General features: G+C 44.3%; 1 protein-coding gene across 2 annotated transcripts in view; it reads left to right on the top strand.

Annotated features, from left to right (window-relative positions):
• Positions 1-21,309, top strand: part of LOC126546984 (cyclin-D1-binding protein 1 homolog) — an 84,159-nt gene that overhangs the window by 51,715 nt on the left and 11,135 nt on the right. For both annotated transcript variants that reach the window (XM_050194753.3, XM_050194751.3), the window contains exons 6-7: positions 5,816-5,892; positions 14,175-14,292. In XM_050194753.3, the coding sequence (XP_050050710.2) occupies positions 5,816-5,892; positions 14,175-14,292 (195 nt within the window). The remainder of the gene's footprint in view (positions 1-5,815; positions 5,893-14,174; positions 14,293-21,309) is intronic.

Raw genomic sequence — 21,309 nt, 5'->3', positions numbered from 1 at the left:
ATGCCGGAGATAAAGCAGTTCATCCGTCGGGAAGTGGCATGCCAACTCTCTTTGGCGAACAGCACACCCAAGCCGTCGACAACCTTGGCTCCTTCGCTTCGCCACGTCATTCAGACCCAAGTTGCTGCGGCGCTGCCATCTGCCCCTCCTCCGCAGCCTGCAGCTGGACCGCTAACTTACGCTGACGTTGTCGCCCGGCCTTACGCTCCTCCGGCTCCTGATGCCTACCGGGACACTGGCACCTTCCATGTGCCGCCGCCACTTTCACGCGCGATGGTCGTCCCTTACTCGGCCGCTGGAGCCCCTGTCGTCAACCCATGGCGTACATCTGACAACCGGCCAATATGCTATTTCTGCCATTTTCCGGGCCACGTAGCATGATTCTGCCGCCGTCGCAGCCCCCGTTTACCTGACAGTGGGGGCGCCTCAATCTACAGGCCTGCTCGATTTCCGTGTCAGGACCCATCTAGCCTTCCTCCGGACTCATCTTACAGTCGCCTCCCTTTGGATGCACGCCGGTCACCTTCCCCAAGTCGCCGATCCATTTCCCCGATGGTTCGCCGACCCAGCCCAGCCCGAGAGGAAAACTAACAGTCGCAGTTCCAGAGGCAAGAACTGCGTTTACGTCGAACATTTCAAGGCCTCATTCTAACCCGGCGAACGAAATTGAACTGTCCGTGGACGGCGTCACCGCACACACACTTATCGACACCGCAGCCGCCATTTCTATTATTAGTGAGAAGCTTTGCCGCAATTTGAACAAAGTGACCATTCCCCTTACCTCTCTTTCTCTGCGTACGGCAACCTCGCATCGCACTCAGCCTTCAGCGTCGTGCACAGCCCGCGTTGTCATTCAAAACGTTATGTATGTTATAGAATTTGTCGTCCTATCTCGTTCCTCACACGACGTTATTCTTGGATGGAATTTCCTATCTGTCAAACAAGCTCTTATCGACTGCGCTCGTGCCGAACTTACGTTATCAGTGCCCTGCTTCGACTCTGACGACCATTCTTCTCCTAAAGTTGTTGCCGCCTCTGACATCGATATCGCACCTTTCTCCGCTGCTCTGGTTCCTGTGTCATGTAACTCGGCTGCGAACTCATCTGTTCTGTTTACACCGTCGGTCACTTGTGCGCGCCGCCGGAACTTTCTGCTTCCGTTTGCTGTCGTCACTTTTTGCGACGGTTCTGCTGCCCTTTACGTGTGCAATCCGTCCGCCTGCCCATCATTCCTACTCCGCGGCGAGTGCCTGGGTACCGCTGAAGCTTTCGATAGCATTCTCCCAGCCACCATGTTTGGTGATACGGCATCACTTCCGGTTTGTTCCGTCACTAATCCCGCCAAGACTGATGCTCCTGTAGACGTCTTCGCTCGTGCTGTCGACGCAGAACTCACACCTGCGCAGCAAACAGAAATCATCAAGCTCCTCCAACGTTTTCAATCTTCATTTGACATTGACCTACCATCCTTGGGTCGAGCGTCCGCAGTCGTTCACCGTATCGACACTGGTCAACAAACACCATTGCGCCAGCGTCCCTATCGTGTGTCGGCTGCTGAACGCCGTATCATCGACCAGCACGTTGACGACATGCTGGAGCGTGGCATCATCCAGCCCTCTAACAGTCCCTGGGCATCTCTGGTTGTCCTCGTTAAAAAAAAAGATGGCTCCATTCGGTTCTGCGTCGACTATCGCCGCCTTAACCGAATAACACGCAAAGATGTCTATCCTCTGCTGTGCATGGACGATGCCTTGGACTGTCTGCAGGGAGCGGAATTTTTTTCGTCGCTGGATTTGTGCTCCGGGTACTGGCAAGTGCCAATGGCAGAGGCCGATCGTCAAAAGACAGCCTTCGTAACACCTGATGGGCTATATGAATTTACTGTTATGCCGTTCGGCCTCTGCAACGTGCCTGCTATTTTCGAGCGAATGATGGACACCATTCTTCGAGGGCTGAAGTGGAAAACGTGCCTCTGTTATTTAGATGACATAGTGGTTTTTTCCACCGACTTTGCGTCGCACCTCAACCGCCTCGAGCAAGTACTTGCATGCCTCTCCACTGCAGGACTGCAACTAAATTTGAAGAAATGCCACTTCGGCCATGTAGTTTCAAAAGACGGTATCCTTCCGGACCCCACAAAACTTAGCGTCGTATCCGAGTTCCCTAAACCAACCACCATGAAAGAGCTTCGCAGCTTCATCGGCCTGTGCTCATATTTCCAACGCTTCGTCCGTAACTTTGCCTCAATCATTGCCCCCTTGACGCAGCTTCTCACCGGCAGGTCTGACCTATCAGCCTGTCCTCGGCTTGCGACGACGCATTCCAAGAACTACGACGCGTTCTCACCTCGCCTCCAGTACTGCGACACTTCGATCCCTCTGCTCCAACTGAGATCCATACGGACGCTAGTGGTGTCGGGCTCGGCGCTCTTCTTGCACAACGCAAGGATGGCTTCGAAGAGCACGTCGTCGCGTATGCCAGCCGCACCCTCACCAAAGCCGAAGCGAACTACTCGGTTACTGAGAAGGAATTTCTGGCCATCATTTGGGCTATCGGCAAATTTCGTCCTTATGTGTACGGGTGTCCATTTGACATCGTGACCGACCATCATGCCCTATGCTGGTTATCTTCACTAAAAGATCCAACTGGTCGGCTTGCCTGTTGGGCATTGCACCTACAAGAGTACGACATCCGCGTTGTTTATCGCTCAGGCCGAAAGCATTCAGACGCAGACGCTCTATCCCGGTCACCCCTACCCTCTGGTCCTGTCCACTCGTCTATTTCTACCTGCGATGCCTTCGCCCTCAACATTTCCGACATGCCATCAGAGCAGCGCAAAGACCCATGGATCTATTCGCTTATTCACTTCCTGTCTAGACAGTCGCCTCCGCCGATCTCTCGGACGCTCCGCCGTCAAGCCGCGCACTTGATCATTCGGGATAACTTGCTGTACCTCCGCAACTACAATTCGAGCGGCCGCAAGTGGTTGCTTGTTATCCCCCGACATCTCAGCGCCAACATCTGCGCCACGTTCCACGATGACCCACAATGGGGCCACGCTGGTGTATTAAAGACATACTCTCGCCTCCAGCTTCGGTACTACTAGCGCGGTATGTACCGTTTCGTTCGCCAGTATGTCCGGTCATGCCTCATATGCGAATGACGCAAGATGCCAACTCAACATGCCTCCGGCCTCTTGCAACCCTTACCATGCTCCACGCGCGCGTTCGACCGCGTCGGCATTACACTATACGGTCCGCTTCCCAACACTCCAAGCGGCAACCGCTGGGTTATTGTTGCTATCGACCACCTCACGTGGTACGCTGAAACTTCAGCCCTAGCATCTGCCACAGCAAAAGACGTTGCCAGTTTTATCCTTCTAAACCTGATTTTATGCCATGGGGCACCTCGAGAATTACTGAGCGACCGCGGTCGCGTTTTTCTCTCTGACGTCCTTTCAGCATTGCTAAAGGAGTGTCGTATCATTCACCACACTACCACAGCATATCATCCTCAAACTAATGGGATGACAGAACGTTTCAACCGCACCCTTGGTGATATGATGGCGATGTATGCTTCATCTGACCATTCGAATTGGGATCGCATTCTACCTTTCGTCACCTACGCTTACAATACCGCCACGCAAAGCACCACTGGGTTCTCCCCTTTCTTTCTCCTTTACGGACACGAACCTTCATGCACTATGGACACGATTCTACCTTACCGGCCAGATGCTTTGGAGTGGACGACTGTTTCTAGAGCGGCTGCTTATGCCGAAGAATGTCGCCAGCTCGCTCGTTCGCTCACGTCCCAGGACCAGTGGTGCCAAAAGCTTCGCCACGATTCATCCACTACGGCTACGTGCTTTGCGCCTGGCTCGCTGGTCTGGTTGTGGGTGCCCTCTACTCCTCTAGGCCTTTCCTCCAAGCTGCTCTCCAAGTACCACGGTCCTTATCGGGTACTGAAACAAACATCTGCGGTCAACTACCTCATCGAGCCACTCAAAATGCCTTCCGACCAGCGTCGTAGGGGCCAGGAAATTGTCCACGTCTCCCGGCTCAAGCAGTGCCATGACCCCCCTGTGTTCTCCTGTCCTTAAGTCGCCAGGGTGGCTACTGTTTCGGTGGGGAGTGATTGTACTGAAGGCACTGGGCAGTGGGCATGGTGCTGGTGTGCTGGTGCAAGACAAGAAGACGACGAGAAGTGCTTGCTTCCCCGTTACGATATAGCGCCGACCTGTTTAAGCCTAGCGCTACAACCTATAACGAGTGACCCTTCTGCTAGGCGAACACCCCCGTTGCAATATATATATATTGCAGCCCACACTTTGTTTAATGGCACTATATTCCTGCACATTGCAACAATGTTTCGGCAGTGCCACCCGAGTCAAGATCGCAGCCAAGTAATACCTCTTCCACACCATCGTTGGCAACCATGAGCCCTGACCTAACGCCTGCCCTGAGTCAAGATCTCCTCGCACTATTGAACAAACACCATTCCTCGTTCGACGTCAATTCGCCCGTCCTCGGTATGACTACCGCCGCTACTCACCGAATACAGAGTGATGGCGTCCGCATTGTTCAGCGGCGCCCATATCGCGTGTCTCTTACAAAGCAAAAGATCATCAAGGAAAACATATCAAACGTGCTTAGACGAAATATCATACGTCCTTCCTCGAGTCCCTGGTCATCGCCAGTTGTTCTAGTGCAGAAGAAAAATGGCTCAGTGCTTTTTTGCATCAATTACCATGCACTGAACAAAGTCACGCGTATATATATATATATATATATATTGCGGCTCACACCTTGTTTAATGGCACTATATTCCTGCACATTGCAACTATGTTATGGCAGTCCCATGGAACACTCGCAGCATATACTCGAATAAGACTAGCACATGTTTTAATGTGAGCACACACGGAGGCAAGCTCTGCATGTCTATACCACATTGCGTGACAACTGGGAGCCGTGATAGAACCCCAACAAAAAAGTTTCTCTAGCGAATGTATGTCATGATAGTCCACACAGATCTTTTGTTTTTGTGGGTGGCACCAGCTTTTATAAATGTTTCCCGTTTTGGAAGCTTGTCATTAATCTTGCGACAATAAATAATAAGTATAATTCTTATACTATTACGTTTATTACTGTGATTATAATATAATAATCAATGCAAATAAAAGCAGAGAAAAATATACTGAGATAGATGCTTTACTGGAACATTTTCACTGTCGGAGGAAAAAATTTAACTGGGATGAGTGGCTGATCCACTTACCTCTCACCTGTTCTGTGTAAATCAAGCAGCAACAAGAAAAACAAATCCATTGTTCCAGATAAATCTTCTCCAAGTGGCTTGTCCCTCACAAAAAGAACAGTTGTTCCAGATAAAATATCCTAAACATATCTCACAATCAACCCGAGCTCATCACCTCAAACCCGGGCCCGATCCGAAGCCCGGAGCTTCCGGCCGAGGCCCGGCCTGAGCTCGCCATGAAGGCTACTTTACCTGGCTGGGCCAGGCCCGAGTTTTTGGGTAGGTCCGAGCCTGTGCAGTGCTCTACGCTGCTTGTCTCCATGGTAATGGAACCTGCAGACTTCTTGCCCTATATTTAGTCAATAAATTCTTAATTTTCCAGTTTAATACATGAAAGGACTAAAATTTTTATTTGTGAGCTCAATATTTCGCATTCTCAGTGCAATTTTAAGTATTAAAATAATTTGTGGGCACTAGATTTTGTGGAATTGGATTGCCAAGTGGTGTGCATTGTGATCTTGTGACTTTTGTTTTTTTGTTTGCTTTTTGTTTTTGTTTTTTTCAGACAACAAAGAAGCTGTTTGTTCTGTTCTTGCAAGCCACTATGAGTTCATTCAAGATGCGGTTGACGAGCTTCGTGAGGTGCGGTTGAAGGCTGCATTTTTGTTCTGCTTTGCTTTCTATTCCTGGTATTCTGATTTGAGAGGCCACTCTAGACTGTTCTGTTGTGTTGTAGGGCTATTTGAAAAGTAGTCAATGAGTGGCCTGCCCATCATTAATCTGGTCTAGGCGTACACATTTCATTTACTAAAAGAGGTTTTCTAAGTGGATGTTGTGAAGCATTTAACAGCAACCTGTGTACCAGGGCTGGGCAGTATCGCAAACACATGTATCTTAGGTACTGTCTTAAGATACTCTGTAGGTATCTGTATCATGATACATTCGGTAAGATATGCATCAGTAGCTGTATCATAAGATCCAAGATACATGTATGAAAAAATCTACAGGGACACCCAGACTTATTGAGGCTCGCAAATGATGGCAGTTAACGTTTATTCGAAAGACAACGCTTATATACTAATTCAATTTCTAATAACCAAACTCGATTGACAAAATTGGATGCTGTGCGGCACTAATTAATAATAATGAAATATTTACCCACTAACTAGCTTTTTTTTTCGTTAGAGACATTTGGTGCTATGTTGCAACTACGAAATGGGAAGTGAAGCCAGTGCTTGTGGCGTACCGTTTTGCTAGAAAATTTGTACTTAAAACCTGCTTTGAAAAATAAGTTTGGAACACATGTTGTAAAATGCACTGCTGTTCCAGCTAACAGTTTTACACACAGCATTTTGCTTAGTGAAGAAATGTATTAGCTGGATCAGCAATGCATTTTGTTTAAAATTTTGAGTACTTTGACAACACTTTACGGGCCTGATCCAGTCACTGCTAAATACCTGCACAGACGCTCCGTAATAGGATTTGAAGCTGCAAAAGCAGGCGCTGCTCGCCGTGGTCATCTGCTTGACATTGTACACTTCCCATTGTCCTCTCATGCTGCTCAGTCACATGGCCTAAAAGACACCATTTGCCAGGATATTCCATGGCAGGCGCACAAAATTAGTTCAGCAGTTCACCATTAGGAGTGATCTGGCCATCACAATTAGCAATCAGCGGGAGAAAATGTACAGGGTGTCAAGTATAGGTTTGCCTGGCAGGTTTGTTTGATTCAACAAAATGAACGCATGAATAGAACTTGTGGCACAAAATGTAACTTCATTAACACAACACAGTAATAATGCAAAGTACCAAAAAAAAAGAACTTCAGAGTGCATATAGTTAAACTGCAGAGGTCTCAGATGGGGATGTGCGAATGTTCAAAACTTTTGAATGACAAATCAAATAGCCACTATTTTAAGATATGAATATTTTTCAAATACCTTACGTAGTTGATTGTACACAATTAAACATGAAATTGCAACAAAAATTTGCTATTTTTGATTCCGTCCACAGTGGACGTAACACATTAGAGCGTGCTGTGTCACTTATTGAGCCATATTTTTCCATCTGAACACGATAACTTACAATAAAATGTTTTTTAAACGCCATTCTGCAATGGGTATTGTTTGGTACTACAGTTATATATGCATCACCAATGTCTCCTCTCATTGGATTAAATAAGAAAATGCTGCTGCGCAGCATGCTTTATACAATAGTGGCACCATCTGCCGGGATAATTCTAACTAGAGAAGAAGTCCTTTTTTTTTTTTTCGCTCTGCCATTGCCGCAGACAACATTCATGTCTGGTCGCGACAGCCGCTCAGCTTCAGTCAGACCTCATTATAATGAAACAGGATATAATGCATTAATGGATATGACTAAGTAAGTGAAGTTCCCTTGAAGTTCCATAGAGATTCATAGTGCAGTACATGCAACAATGGATATAGCGAAGTAATTCTGACTCCCTTTCAACTTTGTTCTAACAAAGTTTTAGTTTATTACTTGGTCTACAAGGTTACTTTTATTAACCGATAATGCATACTACGTATTCTCTTAAAAGTTCAGAGTTTGCAAACAATCTGCTTAATTGTTCCTAATGCTCCCTTAATGCTTTTAATAAAGCAGTCTTTATAATGTGCACTGTAATGGCAGAAACTTTCTATTCTTGTGAATACCAAGATGTTAAAATTGTTAGATATTAGTGGTGAGAAGGCAGTACATTATTCGTAAGCTATTCAAAAAATATTCGATTCAGTCTAAAAAGAGCGCTCTTCACACAGCGCTAGTCTTTTAAGTATTCAAGTTCTGCAAACTATCTTACAATGCAGTGTCTATGAAGAGTAATATCTTGAAATTGCATAATAGTAATGACCTTTAGGGATGTTTATGGTACCACTGAACCAGTAGGGATTGTTGTCATCGGGGGTGTCGGTGGCATCCCTGTGTTGGTGGTAGTTGACTGATGCCTTTAGGACATCACTGTTCAGTATCTGTAGAGCTCTGACAGATTAGCAACCGTGCCAGCTGATGTTCGCATTGCACAGGAACAGCTTTGGTAAGCAGTCAAGAACAATACTGGCTTTGGCTATCTGGGTGGTTCAGGACCAACGCTGTTTCCGGAGCTGGAGATCAGCACCTCGCCGAGCCTGGTCCTCAGAGGATGTCTGGGATTGCCACAGTACTGGGGCGGGACCCAGTGCAGTGCACCAAGGTCGTCATCTCTAGGAATGTTGTACCCTGCCACCTCCATTCTTTGCTGCGGGCACCATCTGCCCATCTGCCAAGATGGCTTCTCCTCCGGCCCTCTTTCTTCTGCACACTGTCTGGTTCTTCTGTTTTCTGTGTTTGCTGCCTACATCTGTTGCTATTTCTTCCATTTGGTCTCTTTTATTCTTCTTCATTCTTTCTTAGAATATTGCTTGTCACACCTGGCAAAGGGAATGCAGATCGTGCTTTCGTACTAGTGTCGTGTATAACCAACTCCAGTCGTCTTCTACTTTTTTCCACAGCAGGTTCATTTACCTTTCTTGTGCTATTTTTATAACTCAAGGCTTTTGATTGGGTAACTTTATCATTATTTACATCTATATAGATACTTTGACTTAATGAAACATGCCGAATAGCTTCTGCACTATTTCCAGAAGCTACAGGTAAATAGTCGTCATCGGCAAATTTTATCCTACAACATCGTATTCAGATAATCGGAAGTCCTTATATGGGTTCCAACAGCAGTGCCTCAGTGCTTTGAATTATCATAAGACTTCTCCCTCTTGGTTTTATTCTTTGCTGTTTGATGTAGTTCCATTGCTGATATCTTAACCATTGCCCCATCCACTATGCTGCTTCTACATCTCGAACTTTAGTTTTAACACCCTTTCCTCTGCTGCTGTCCAGTTTGTCCAGCTGTCTACTAACTATTTACTTGTTAGTTTAATAGTACATTTGCACATAGCATTTTTTTCTGGATGTTTCAACTGAACTGAATGTAGCCAATTATAGTCAGCATGCTAGTTTAGATTAAACATTATCTCCTGTTACTTGATCCTATTGTTTCTTCGTCTGACGGGTACAAAGTGGACTCCACGTCAAACTCTAACCTTCACATAAAGTTATGGCCACTTTGAACATTGGTGCAAACCTGCTATGCCGTTGTCATGATGATGATAGTGTCCCCTTTAACCCTCTGAGGGCTGAATTTTTTCCCAGAGACCGTACCACTGTGGTAATTTCTTTTTATTGTAGCTTCCAGTAAAAGGAAATTATTGAATACAAGACTCATGATAACTCATGGATACAGCAAAAATTTATTACAAGCAATATTTTGTCTCAATATCTGTACTCACACCAACAGTATACACACATATACACTATACAGTAATAAATTGAGAAAAATGTCTAAGAAAATTTATGGCTATCGATTTTTTGTTCAAAAAACATGTTTCATCAAAAGAAGAAATACTTGAGCAGTCGCTCTAAGAAGAGGCATCGCATACAGCCATACCAAAATTGTGATTGCGTGCACCCCAGTGTACAGGAATACACAAACAGCAACAGAAAGGGGAACCGAAGGCAAAGAAAAAGAAAACTTATTAGTATCTCTGAACTTTGGCCACGCAGGGCTATAGCTAAGCTACTGGAAATGCGATAGTGGCAGCTGTAAAAAACAGTAGTATGTATCTGCTCAACGTACGCCTTCGGGGTAGCAGACAACGTGTGTGCGACCATGTGAGCAAGCGCTCGGAAGTAAACATGTCGAGTTGTGTGCCCCAGTGAGCAGAAATGGTATTTCAAATGATTTTTGACAACTCAATAGAGATAGCAGCACCTCTCAACAACCAGTAGTGTCAAATACACGCAAAATATCAAACATAAGATTGGTGCCGTACATGTACGTTAAAGATCATGTGGGACGGATCAGCAGCACCGTGCATGTATGGCAAAAAGCCTCAGAGGGTTAAAATACAGTGGTGGGATGCTGCTCCAATTGCTCCAATTGCTGTGTACCATTTAAATTGCTCTAGGAAGTGCCGTGCCGCGAAATGAAGAAGGGCACAGTGAAGAGGAGTTGTAGTGAACATCAGGTGGTGGTCGAGACCGCCTTATGCAAAGAGTGCCACCACATCTCCTGCCATTCATAAAGCTAAATAACTTAAAGGGCCACTGAACTAATCTAATCCATGGCGAGCTTGCACATGTTCACGGCCAGCCATTTAGAAACTGTATGCGGCATATTCACAGGTCGTGCATAGTTTAGGATGAAGTTCTGCCCATTACGCATTGTTGGTGTGTCTCGCATTTGCGTACCGGCGGTGTGGCCTTGGTGAGAGAGGTGTTCCTCAACCGACAACGTACACTTCACACATTCAGCACGGCAGATGTGTCATGGTGCACTGGGCAAACTGAAACTTATCCCCCTGCATGTTATATTAGCCACTTTCTTGTGCCGCATTTATCTCAGTGTGCTTATAATGCAGTGAATTTGTAGCCATTTTACTAGCTAGGTGCAGCATAAAATAATATTGCTAGAATTTTCATCCTGCATACCACATGGCTGTATTGCCACAATTTTTTGTTTGCTTTACCACTGGGCACACCCAACATTTTCTTTTTCTAGCATGCTAGTTGACTCGATGGTTTTAATTTGCTCGTGAGTGGTTGTGTACATGCATTATCTTCCTCAAGTATATTCACAATGAAGTGTGCCGGTACTCTAAAAACATTTTTGACACGTAGGAATAGTGTCCGATCAGTAATCATTCAGAATCGTCATTATTGACTTCTACAAAATATGCTCCAAGTCATAATTTTTCCTGTTACAAAGTCTGCTCCAAAACGCTCGGCCATTCCCACCACTAGAGGTGGTGGTATATGTCACTAAGCTCTGGTACGTCTAAGTCTTTAAATACCTTCATACCCTAAGCTACATTTACTGCCATTTACTGATGCCTAGAAATGAAAAGTGTATATTGCGATATATTAGTTACAAACATTTTTAGGTCCATAGAACAGACGTAATCTATTCAATGCGTAATATGCAGGTGATACACTAAATCCTAATGTGGAGCAATTACAAAATTATACAAATGAACACATAACAAAATAAGATGCTGACCCACTTTATGATTGAATCGCAAATCAGTATATTGTACCAGGGGCAGTATCCTGGGGTAATCACTTTCAGAGATTGTTTCATGTTTGTGAGACTTTGCGAAACTCGGCACTGGAAGTGTAAAAAGTATACGACTGATGGCACTCTTGACACTGTGCGAAGATAGCAGGCTTGGCACAGCGTCAGAAATGCTGTCAGTTGTGTACATAGATGTATCCGGCGCCAAGTGATGTGAAATGTCATAAAAGTGAAACTACTGTATCTCCGAAAGTGATTGTCCAACAATATCGTCCCAATTGCAATGGAGACATGAAAAAATTGATCGTGCAGGGTACCTGCATTGTCTGATGCATGTAGACTATTGCGGAATGGTGATATAGTACATTGTTAGAATGTCAAAAAAATTCATACATGTTAGTTGAGAAATTTGAAAGAAAGGATGTCTGTTGGCGGGAGATAAGGAATTTGCAAGTGAACACCTGTAAACTTGCAGCGGCCACTAGAGGGGAGCTATAATAGGGAATTAGATGTATTTTATCTTAACTTGCAGACTTGTACATTACAAATCAAACTTAATTATTGTAATCAATTGCATTTTCTGGTAGTTTTGTAATTGATTGAAAATTATTTTACTCGGTAATGCTCACTGTAAATAAATTCCTTTTTTTTTCAGTAGCCAAAGTAACTGCAAGGTTACAACCTTGCAGTTACTTTGACAAGACAACCTGTGGCAGGTGACGCAGCTTTGAGCACCTAAAACGGGCTGGAACTACAGTAAAACGTTCACAATCGTGCCACACAGCAGCCTTGTCGATGCGTATATTCAGACAGGCAAACTCTGCCCTCAGTGTTTGTTTCCTGATCCTAACAGTAGGTCACGCATCCTATATTGTTTGCATAATATATTTGCACTTCTATGTGGCCCGAGCGCCGCCACGTCAATAAGCTAATGTTCAGTAAGCTTGGACTGCTTTTTCCATTTTCATTGGATAGTTCCTGACCTTTGTTGCCTAATTTTCCTGTCTGGTGTTCACACCTTATAACACCATCCTTCCCTCCGGTGTGCATGTTGAGCAAGTTTTCATTGCATCACTGCTGATGTCCTCACAAGAAAACGAGGGAAGATGACCAACGCAACTTTTGAAAAGCAGTTGTTAGTGAAGACAAACAATGCATGAAGGGCTGGAGAGGATGCACTGAAAGAGCCAGGCCATCTCATTCTGTTTACTGTATTTTTGCATTGTTAATAAAGCTTGAAAGGAAAATAACATAAGTAATAGATTACATTAGAGTAATTGCTCAATTACTTTTGTGGGACAGTAATTGGTCCATAGTGAACGAATAGCAGCGCAAAAATACAAGGACAAGAAGGCAACACACACATGCACCGACTTACAGCCACTTTTATTTTCGGAAGTGTACGAAGTATATAGCATACACATGACACATGAAAATAAAGAAACGTATACAACAATCACATGCCCATGTTGGCCGCTTAATCACAACTACATGTTCCTCTAAACATACACACCAAGAAACCTTTTCTCTTTTTCAGTCAGCGTCAGGGACACCATGCTTACACATGTGCCATCCAGTTAATCCATATTTGCTGCTTTGTCTATTAATCTAGTTACCTTGTCAGAGGAGTGGCTAAGCACTGTTGTACTTTCAAAATGTGGTACGCATGCGCAATCTCGGCAGTGTATTCCTAAATGCCCTGAAATTGCTATATTCACGTTATAATAGTGTTCCTTTAATCTTTCGTTTAGACATCTGCCAGTTCGACTTATATGTGCTTTACTACATGACAGGGGAGCAGAACAAACTGCATTGCCTGTGCACTCAACAAAACGTCTGCAGTACTGTGTAGAACAAGTAACCACGGCTGCTTTTTATTCCTTGTTTACATGCCTGCAAGGACCCTGCAGGTGTTCAGAAGCAGGGAACACCACCTGGGCGCCTGCTTTGTTACCTATCTTTTTGAGGTTATGAGAAATGCAATGCAAGTAGGGTACGACTACTACTTTTCTTGGCTTTTCAGGACATACCGTTTGATTGTGTATTCCCACTTTGCACCGTTTCAGCAAATCTTCCACCACCAAAGTCAGTAACAGAACAGGATAGCCAGTCTCAGCCAGTCATTTAGCCTCTCCTAGTACACGTAGACTGTCTTCCTCCCTGCACTCACAAGATCTTTTTAGGGCACTGTCAAAACAAGGCGAAATAACCAATTTAGAATGAGCGGATCCGAAAGGAAGCACAGTGTTTTTCCCCCTCGGCTCATGCCATGTCCCCAGCAGGTATGCTGGGTGCAAAAATGCAGCCCTAAATCTAAATATCTGATGAAGCCCTCATTAGGAACTTTGTGCGTCAATTCTAAAGGATCAAGGCACTTGGGAAACATGGCAATGTCTTTGAAACAAGTGAATTAAAACCTGCGTTGTCAGTGTTTAAAACAACTAAGAAGTCAACAACCTAAAAACTGCATATGTAATATATGTATATATACACACACATCTGTATCATGATACAATTGCAAATTACCTTTGCCCAACCCTGCTGTATACTACACGTTGCAAAAATTTTCATACCAAAATGCTTTGTGACCAGATTGAAAAGGAAACGGCGAGGCATCACTTTTCTCGTTGGAGTTGATTTCTTGATTTGTGGTTAATTTTCATTTCCGCTCAAATGAAGCATACACAAGAAACAAAATGCCTCTGCATCAAAAATATTGGCGCTGGTGCTGCACTTTACTTTATGTTCACATTTTCTTGCAAAATAATAAATTTTTACCACTTCTTTATTGATGCAGTCAATGGATGAAGATGAAGCTCTGGCAGTGGATATGCCACGTATGCCTGTTCGCAATGGCTTCAACCAAACTCGTGCTTTCACTTGGTCTGGAGAGGACAGGGAGTTGCTTATCCCAGGTACTTGCTGTTGTGTATGTGTTCTTTTGAACCAAGCCTCTGTCAACCGTTTACAGTATTCCCCTTGCAGTGACAGCATTTCCTTTTTGTCATATGCAATCTGATTTTGCTTTCTATGTTGATAGACGCTCTGACACAGCTGAGATGACTTGAGAGCAGCTGAACATAGTGTCAGGGAATGCTTTCATTTTCTTTTACTCATTCTTTTTATGCCGTATCTTAAGAGAAATAGCAGGTCTGTGCACTTTTGTTTGCTAAAACATGGGCAGTGTACTGGTATTTGTTAATGGGCAGTTTTTATAGTGCAACAGTTTACAGGTGCACTCGTTAGTTTTCAGGTTTTTGAAAGGACTAGAGAGGGTACCGTTATTTTAAAAATGCTGCATGAGATTGCCATTTAGCCAGAGGAGTAATTTTTTAAATAGCTAATTGCAGCATTCCTGAAAGGAAAATAGTGAGTGCAGAGTGCTAAAGTAAGTAGACACCATCATTGTGGAACAAGATAAGCCTCAAAAGTTGTAACATTTTTTTAGAGTAATTAGTCCTCATGCTGGGACATATGTTCTAAGATCTGCTTAGAACATAGGGCATTAGATGGATTTGTGGATGGCAAATGTTACCTGCAGCTTCTTTCTCATCCCCAAGCAAACACTCATTTTATTGCAATAGCATATGGGAACTTGAGTTGCTACTTAAGGGGGGACGCGGGTTTTACATCGCGAAAAATGACCAAAAAATCGATTTTTTGAAAATCACATTTTCAGTTTCTATCACCCTTTTTCTATCTGATACCCAAATATCATCACTGTAAACCACTTAGAAGTGCTCTAAAAAATTCGTTTTATCAGCCAAGGTGGCGAAAAATCTCGCGGAAATTAAGAAAGAACAGCGTTTTTCACGCCACAATATCTCCGGAACGGCGCGACCGAGCGCCGCCATCTTGGTCTCGTTGGAAAGCGCATTTCTCCGTCTTCAAATCTGCCGCTTCAGCGATCTCCTCCATAGAGAAACAAGCGCACAAAAAGCAAATGATTGAGGGTCGTGCCGGAGTCTGCGATTGGCCGCGCCCGCCACGCGACTCCAGCGCGGTTCGCCATTGGTCCGGCGCTCGCGTCGTCTGCTCGGCTCTTTGCACCTCGCAAGTTTGACGTCTCTACTCGCCGTAATCTCGACGTGTCAAAACGGGCGTTACGCGGACATCGCAGTAGCGTGGCCGATCCCTACGCTTGTGGACGTTTCAGACTCGCGGCTAAGCATTCTGAGCATCGGCGACGCGAACTTCGCGACCAAGATTCGCGCGCGGAATCCTCGGACATGCGGCTAAGCCTTTCAGCAGTCGGTGTTTCGAATTCGTGACAAATTCGTATCGCGCACGTAATCCTCAGAAACGCGGCTTAACATTTCGCGCATAGGAAGTCTCCGACTCGGCGATTATGCACATCGCGCGCGGACTTCTCAGACCTTCACCTAATCATTCTGTGCATCGGCACCTCCGACAGCGCGAATAAGCGCATCGAGTGTCGACTCCTCGAGCCCGCGGCTAGGAATTTGGCGCGTCGGCACGTAGGACTGCGCGAATGAGCGCGTTGAGTGTCGACTCCTCGAGCCCGCGACTAGGCATTTCGCGTGTCGGCACGTAGGACTGCGCGAATGAGCGCGTTGAGTGTCGACTCCTCGAGCCCGCGACTAGGCATTTCGCGTGTCGGCACCTTGAAATGCGCGACTAAGCACATCGCGCCTCGGCTCCTTGTATCTGCGGCTATGCATTTCGCACATCGGCACTTCGGACTCGCAACCAAGCACATTGCGCGTTCACTCTATTATCATATTGTCACGATAGCTCGTAACAATATCTATCATACCACCCCTTCATAAAGAGAACCCCATCATGAGCTCTGTTCACTAGGCCCCTTGGGCTGGCACACACCTGGCTGCAGAAGTGATTGAGGCATCATACAAAAGTAAAATTCTGGAAAGCACCTAGCAGCTGCATATCTATCACTGGCTCTCTGATCCTAAGTTCCACAGCCACTGTCAGGTGAAGATGACTTACTTACACTCACTTACACTTACACTTACTTACACTGAATGAAGGCTACTTACACTCAGAGCCTTCATTCAGTAACATGGTCAATTCTACCAAATGAAAAAAATGCCTCACTGATTGTAATGGAGACTGCTATCAATCAGGCAGCCTGCATGTACAACACTGGAACTATATTCATGCCCACACAGAGTTCTACACTTCGGTTTGAAACCCAGGCACCATGCTCTTTGTACAGCATGGTGCCTAATAAGGTTTCTTGTGCTAGTTCAGTGGCCAGTGTGCTATTATTTTGAGAGTGTGCAGTCACGCATTTAGTATGGCCATTCTTACAAAACATAGAGCTTCAAAATGGTGCCATTTGTATTGCTGTAGATTCACTTCAGCAAAAGCTACATTTGTTTGAAACTTCAAATGCGTTTATTTCAGTTCGATGTTTTTGCACACTGTACTCCGCCTTACGGGTGTTTTTTCTGGGTTGTTTTTGGCCAAAAATGACAAGGATGGTATCATTTTATTCGTATTGAAATGATCTGGGGGGTGATGCTATTTTTATTACTCTTGCACCATCATGAAAATTACATTCAGGTATAGTAATCACTGCTAATTAGAAAAAAATGTTCATAATAAATGCAAGATTGTTTTTTTGTCTGCAAAATGCTTCCAAATGAACAAAAATAGCATCACCCCCTACAGTAGGTCTTTAGCAATGGTGTCATGCATCTAGTTTTTGGTTTAGCAAGATGGAATCATCAAAAAGCCCCGTAACGAGTTTGAAATTAATTTGACTTCAGACCTCAATATTTTTTGAACTGCTACAGCTATAAAAAATCTAATTACAGATCTGAAATCAGCATGAAAAATTACCCCAGGCTGTGGAGTTTATTAAAGATTCACCCAAAAATAAGAAAAAAATTTTTAGGACCCACCTCCCCCCTTAACTGGTGAAATGAAAGTGTATGTCTGGGCTAGTTGGTGAAACATTGCCGAATTGTAGCGCATGGCAAAGACATCTCAATCTGTGCTTGTCAACGGCGAATGCACTGAGACCTTGGGACCCCGCATAGCTTTCTAGGTTCCTCTTGCTTCCTTTTTGGCATCTGGGTGCTTGCGCGGGACCCAGGCATACATTATTGTTCCTGAGACTGTGCTGCAGGGACATCCCCCTCCCTGCGGCAACTTTCCCTCCGACACTGCTATGGCCGCATCACCATCACTTTGCCATGGCATGTCGTGCCGCCATTACAGTGTCGCAGAGGCAGTGCTGGTTTCCAACTAAGTCTACGTCTACTCCCTTTTGTTTTTGACATTGTGCTCTGCTGTTCAGCAGTCATTCCTATTTAGTTATTTAGCTTAGCAGAGTGCCATTGTAGGATTATAGTCCGCATTGTTCGGCCTGCCAGTGGCAGGCCATTTGATGTGATATTCTTTTTCCTGTTCACCTTCCCTGATGCTTAATTTGGTAAACCATGCCCAGATATTTTACCTACACACAATATTGAAACTCTGTATCAATCTCTCTTAAATGTTTCATTCTGTAAAGAACACTAAAGGGCTAATCGAAGTTCACTGTTAACATTTAAAAGAAGTTAACATGGCAACCTTTGTAGACTTTTTCCGCAACCCTTATCAAAATTAAACAAGTTGACAGTGACGCCATCGCACCAAGTGCAGTTTTCTTTTCAGTCTTTTTTTTTCTTTTTTAAAGACATTCAAGCAGTGTTAAAAGCCACAGAAAAAAGGTCCACGCCTCTGGGAAGAGAGTGAAATTTGTAATGTCAAAAGACAGTGTCACAAATTCAGAGTGGGATTTGGGCCTTCAGTTGCACTTTTCTCTGGTTCTCTGATAGGTAATCTCTTTCTATTGACAAAATGCTGTCTTCCAAAAGGTAGTCTACCAGTGTAGCCGTTTTTTTTTTTTTTTGCTTGCCTTTGGTGCTCTATTCAGAATTGAAGTTGCATTGTTGCACCTGCGTTCTTTGTTGTCTGATTTGCAGAGTGAATCTGTAAGAAGGCTCTATAAGTACTTTACATTGGTGGCAGGACTTTTATCTCACCCAGTTTCATACAGCTGCTGCCTAACATTGGTTGATCCAAGCTTAGTTTTGCAGCTCCCCATGCCGGTCAGTGCAGCCAGAAAGTGCGAGCGATGGTTGCATGAACTTGAACTCCTAAAATTGAGTCGAGGTTCCACTGTGGCCTGTCATGAGTGGCAGCTGAGACTCGCAACTGAAGACCTATTCAAATGGATGCAAATGGCAGGATTGCTCTAATTAGTCGAGCACTGCAACTATTTTATTCCCCCTCCCCCGAAATTGAAAAAAAAAAAAAGCAAAACACATGTAGCATTAAACTTAAAAGTTCATAACTCTGCAACAAGAAAGTTATGACTTCAGCTGATAAAATCCTTGGAACAGGCAAAGTCAACGTGAGCATTTACAGTTTAGATAAAATCTTTACTTCAGCTACAAGATATTGAGAAATGTCTCATTCACAAAATAGTGGCATAATTTGGAGTCATATATGTCACCTTTGTCTAGAGTAGACAGTCTAAGTGGGGTCATATTTACAATTTGATATGCTTTTGTTGAGGGATTAGAGAGCTGAAAACTACTGCTCTTCAGGTAACTGCTTTCTCATTTTGCAAAGCAGATGCACATCAGTACTGTGTAAGAGGTTTTTAAATCTTGAAACAGACTTTCCTAATGACTTAGTGCAAACACAAAGGGTTAGTCTGCTTTATTCTACTGTCTTTTGCACTTACCATATTTTCCTAACTGTAATTTGCACCGCCCCCACTTTTCGGGAGTGTTGAAGACAAAATTGGTATATAGTGCACACCAGTGTATAAGACGATGCGCACCTATTTTAACTCAGTCATCAGGATGAAACACGATTATGCTGTCTTGTACACTCATTGTAAGGTGTCGTACTTGCCCATTTCAGGGCACTAAATTTCAGTAAAAAATTGTGAGCCGCAAGTTCTAGCGGAAATACACTTCAACCAGCACTCCTCAACCAGCAGAAAATCAACATTTATTTCACATCATTCGAAGCCATCGAGTGCCTCATCCTCTGATTCACTCAAAAAGTTCAGCCATTTCAGCCAGCAGCATTGCTCAGTCACCATCACAAGTCACCATCACCATCGCGAATACCTTTTGCAAGACATTGTAGGCATTTTGCTGGCATTGCTTCTGCGGCGTAGTGTATTCGGGGAAAACAAAGGAGCACTCATATTGCTTGTGCCAGTGTACATAGTTTTTCATTTCATTTCATTTATTTACTCTCAATGCCGTACAGGCATTACAGAGAGGAGTGGCAATAGAAAAAGAAAAAAAAATGGCTAATGAGGCAGCGCATGGTCACAGATAGCTGACTCGAACACATCATGATCTGTGATAGTGACGATGGATGCGGGAAGGCGATTCCAGTCTTGGCTTGTTTTCGGGATGAAGGCTTCGAGGTATACATTGCTTTTCTTCATTCGATGATCAATACTGAATGACAAATGGCTCAGTGGCGAAAAAAGTGTCATTTTTAGGTCATTATTAGTGTAGTATATCTTTAGCACATACAGAGTGCGCCATTTTATGCATATACAGAGTGCACCATGAGGTTTATGCCTAATATTTTGGTTGATCATACAAAATTTCAGAAAAGCTTTTGTTGAGCATTTGCCTGATATTTTGGGAATGCAATTCAAAACATTTTGTAAAGTATATTAAATATCTCAGCTCTTGGCCTTAATCACAGTGCACAAGGTATCCCCAGGAGAATTTTTCTCCATGGGCCCTGCAGCAATTTTTCAGAGCCACCACGCTGGTGTGCTGATAGACGCGGGGCCTCTGCTTCAAGAATAGACCACATACAGAACTCCATTGGGTTTAAGCCGGGGTATCTTTCCGGCCACTCTTCAGCTGGAGTGAAGTCTGGCATTAGAGCATGACACCACTGCGGTGGTGTCTATTAATTTGTTTATTTGTGTGCTGGGTCTTGGTATTACTGCAAAGTTCAAGACACTGAAGTGGTGCTAAGACCAGGGCAGCAATTGAGGCTCTAGAATTTTTTTAGGTTATGTGTCTATATCGATATCTGGGCCTTATGGCAGAAAAACAAGAGGAATGCAGTCCATGGAGGTTACCCCAGTTCACACCATGACATATTGATGATGATTGTGTGGTGTTTTATGGTGCAAGGGCCAGGTTTGACAAAAGAGCGCCATGACAAGTGGTAATGTTCATGATGTATTATGGATGGCGTGCACAATGAATTCCTCATGGTAGATGTGACATGGCTGTAAAAGGGCCTAAAACCAGTCGCTGTAAGTGCCGTAGAACATATAGGTGCTAAAATAATGACGGTGACTAGGCAGTGATGTGGGCTATGGCAATGGGCTTTCGTTAAAACATGATGCAATAAAACATAACACTGACACCAGAGTTTCAAGAGAGCCCTTGAATGCAGGGCTTTCCATGACAGATTCCAGATGGGAGCTTAGGAAAACTGTCCAAGTGGCTGCCTCACTAAGCTCTGACATCAAAACAAGCACACAAGAGTTCAGAGTGTTGTGACGGACATCAACCATGATAATTTTCCCGTTGGTGAAAGCAGTTGCCGTGTGTTCTTTCTTGCCGCCCATGCTAGCAGAAACTGGCATTTTCTCCACCACCCTTTTCTCTGCACTTTCGTCAGTCCATTCCTTTTCTGAAACCTACAGAACGTCTTGAGGTCCCTTCACACGGCTCTTCTAATTGTTCTCGCTGACACATTAAGCTCCCAAGCCCAGCTTTCTGATATTCTACAGTGGCTAGCATAGGATCCTCTTCTGCAAAATTTTCTTAAGGTGACAATGCGACCAGCACTGGGTAAATCCTTAAGTGTGCACTGCTTAAGAGCCCAGTACGTAATTCTGCGGTGAATTTTTAGAATGTTGGCAATCTCAGAAGGGGTATTCAGCCTCACTCAATGAC

This window comes from Dermacentor andersoni, chromosome 1 (genome assembly GCF_023375885.2).
Source record: "Dermacentor andersoni chromosome 1, qqDerAnde1_hic_scaffold, whole genome shotgun sequence".
NCBI classification, from domain to species: Eukaryota; Metazoa; Arthropoda; class Arachnida; order Ixodida; family Ixodidae; genus Dermacentor; species Dermacentor andersoni.
This window is presented reverse-complemented; position numbering and strand designations above follow the sequence as displayed.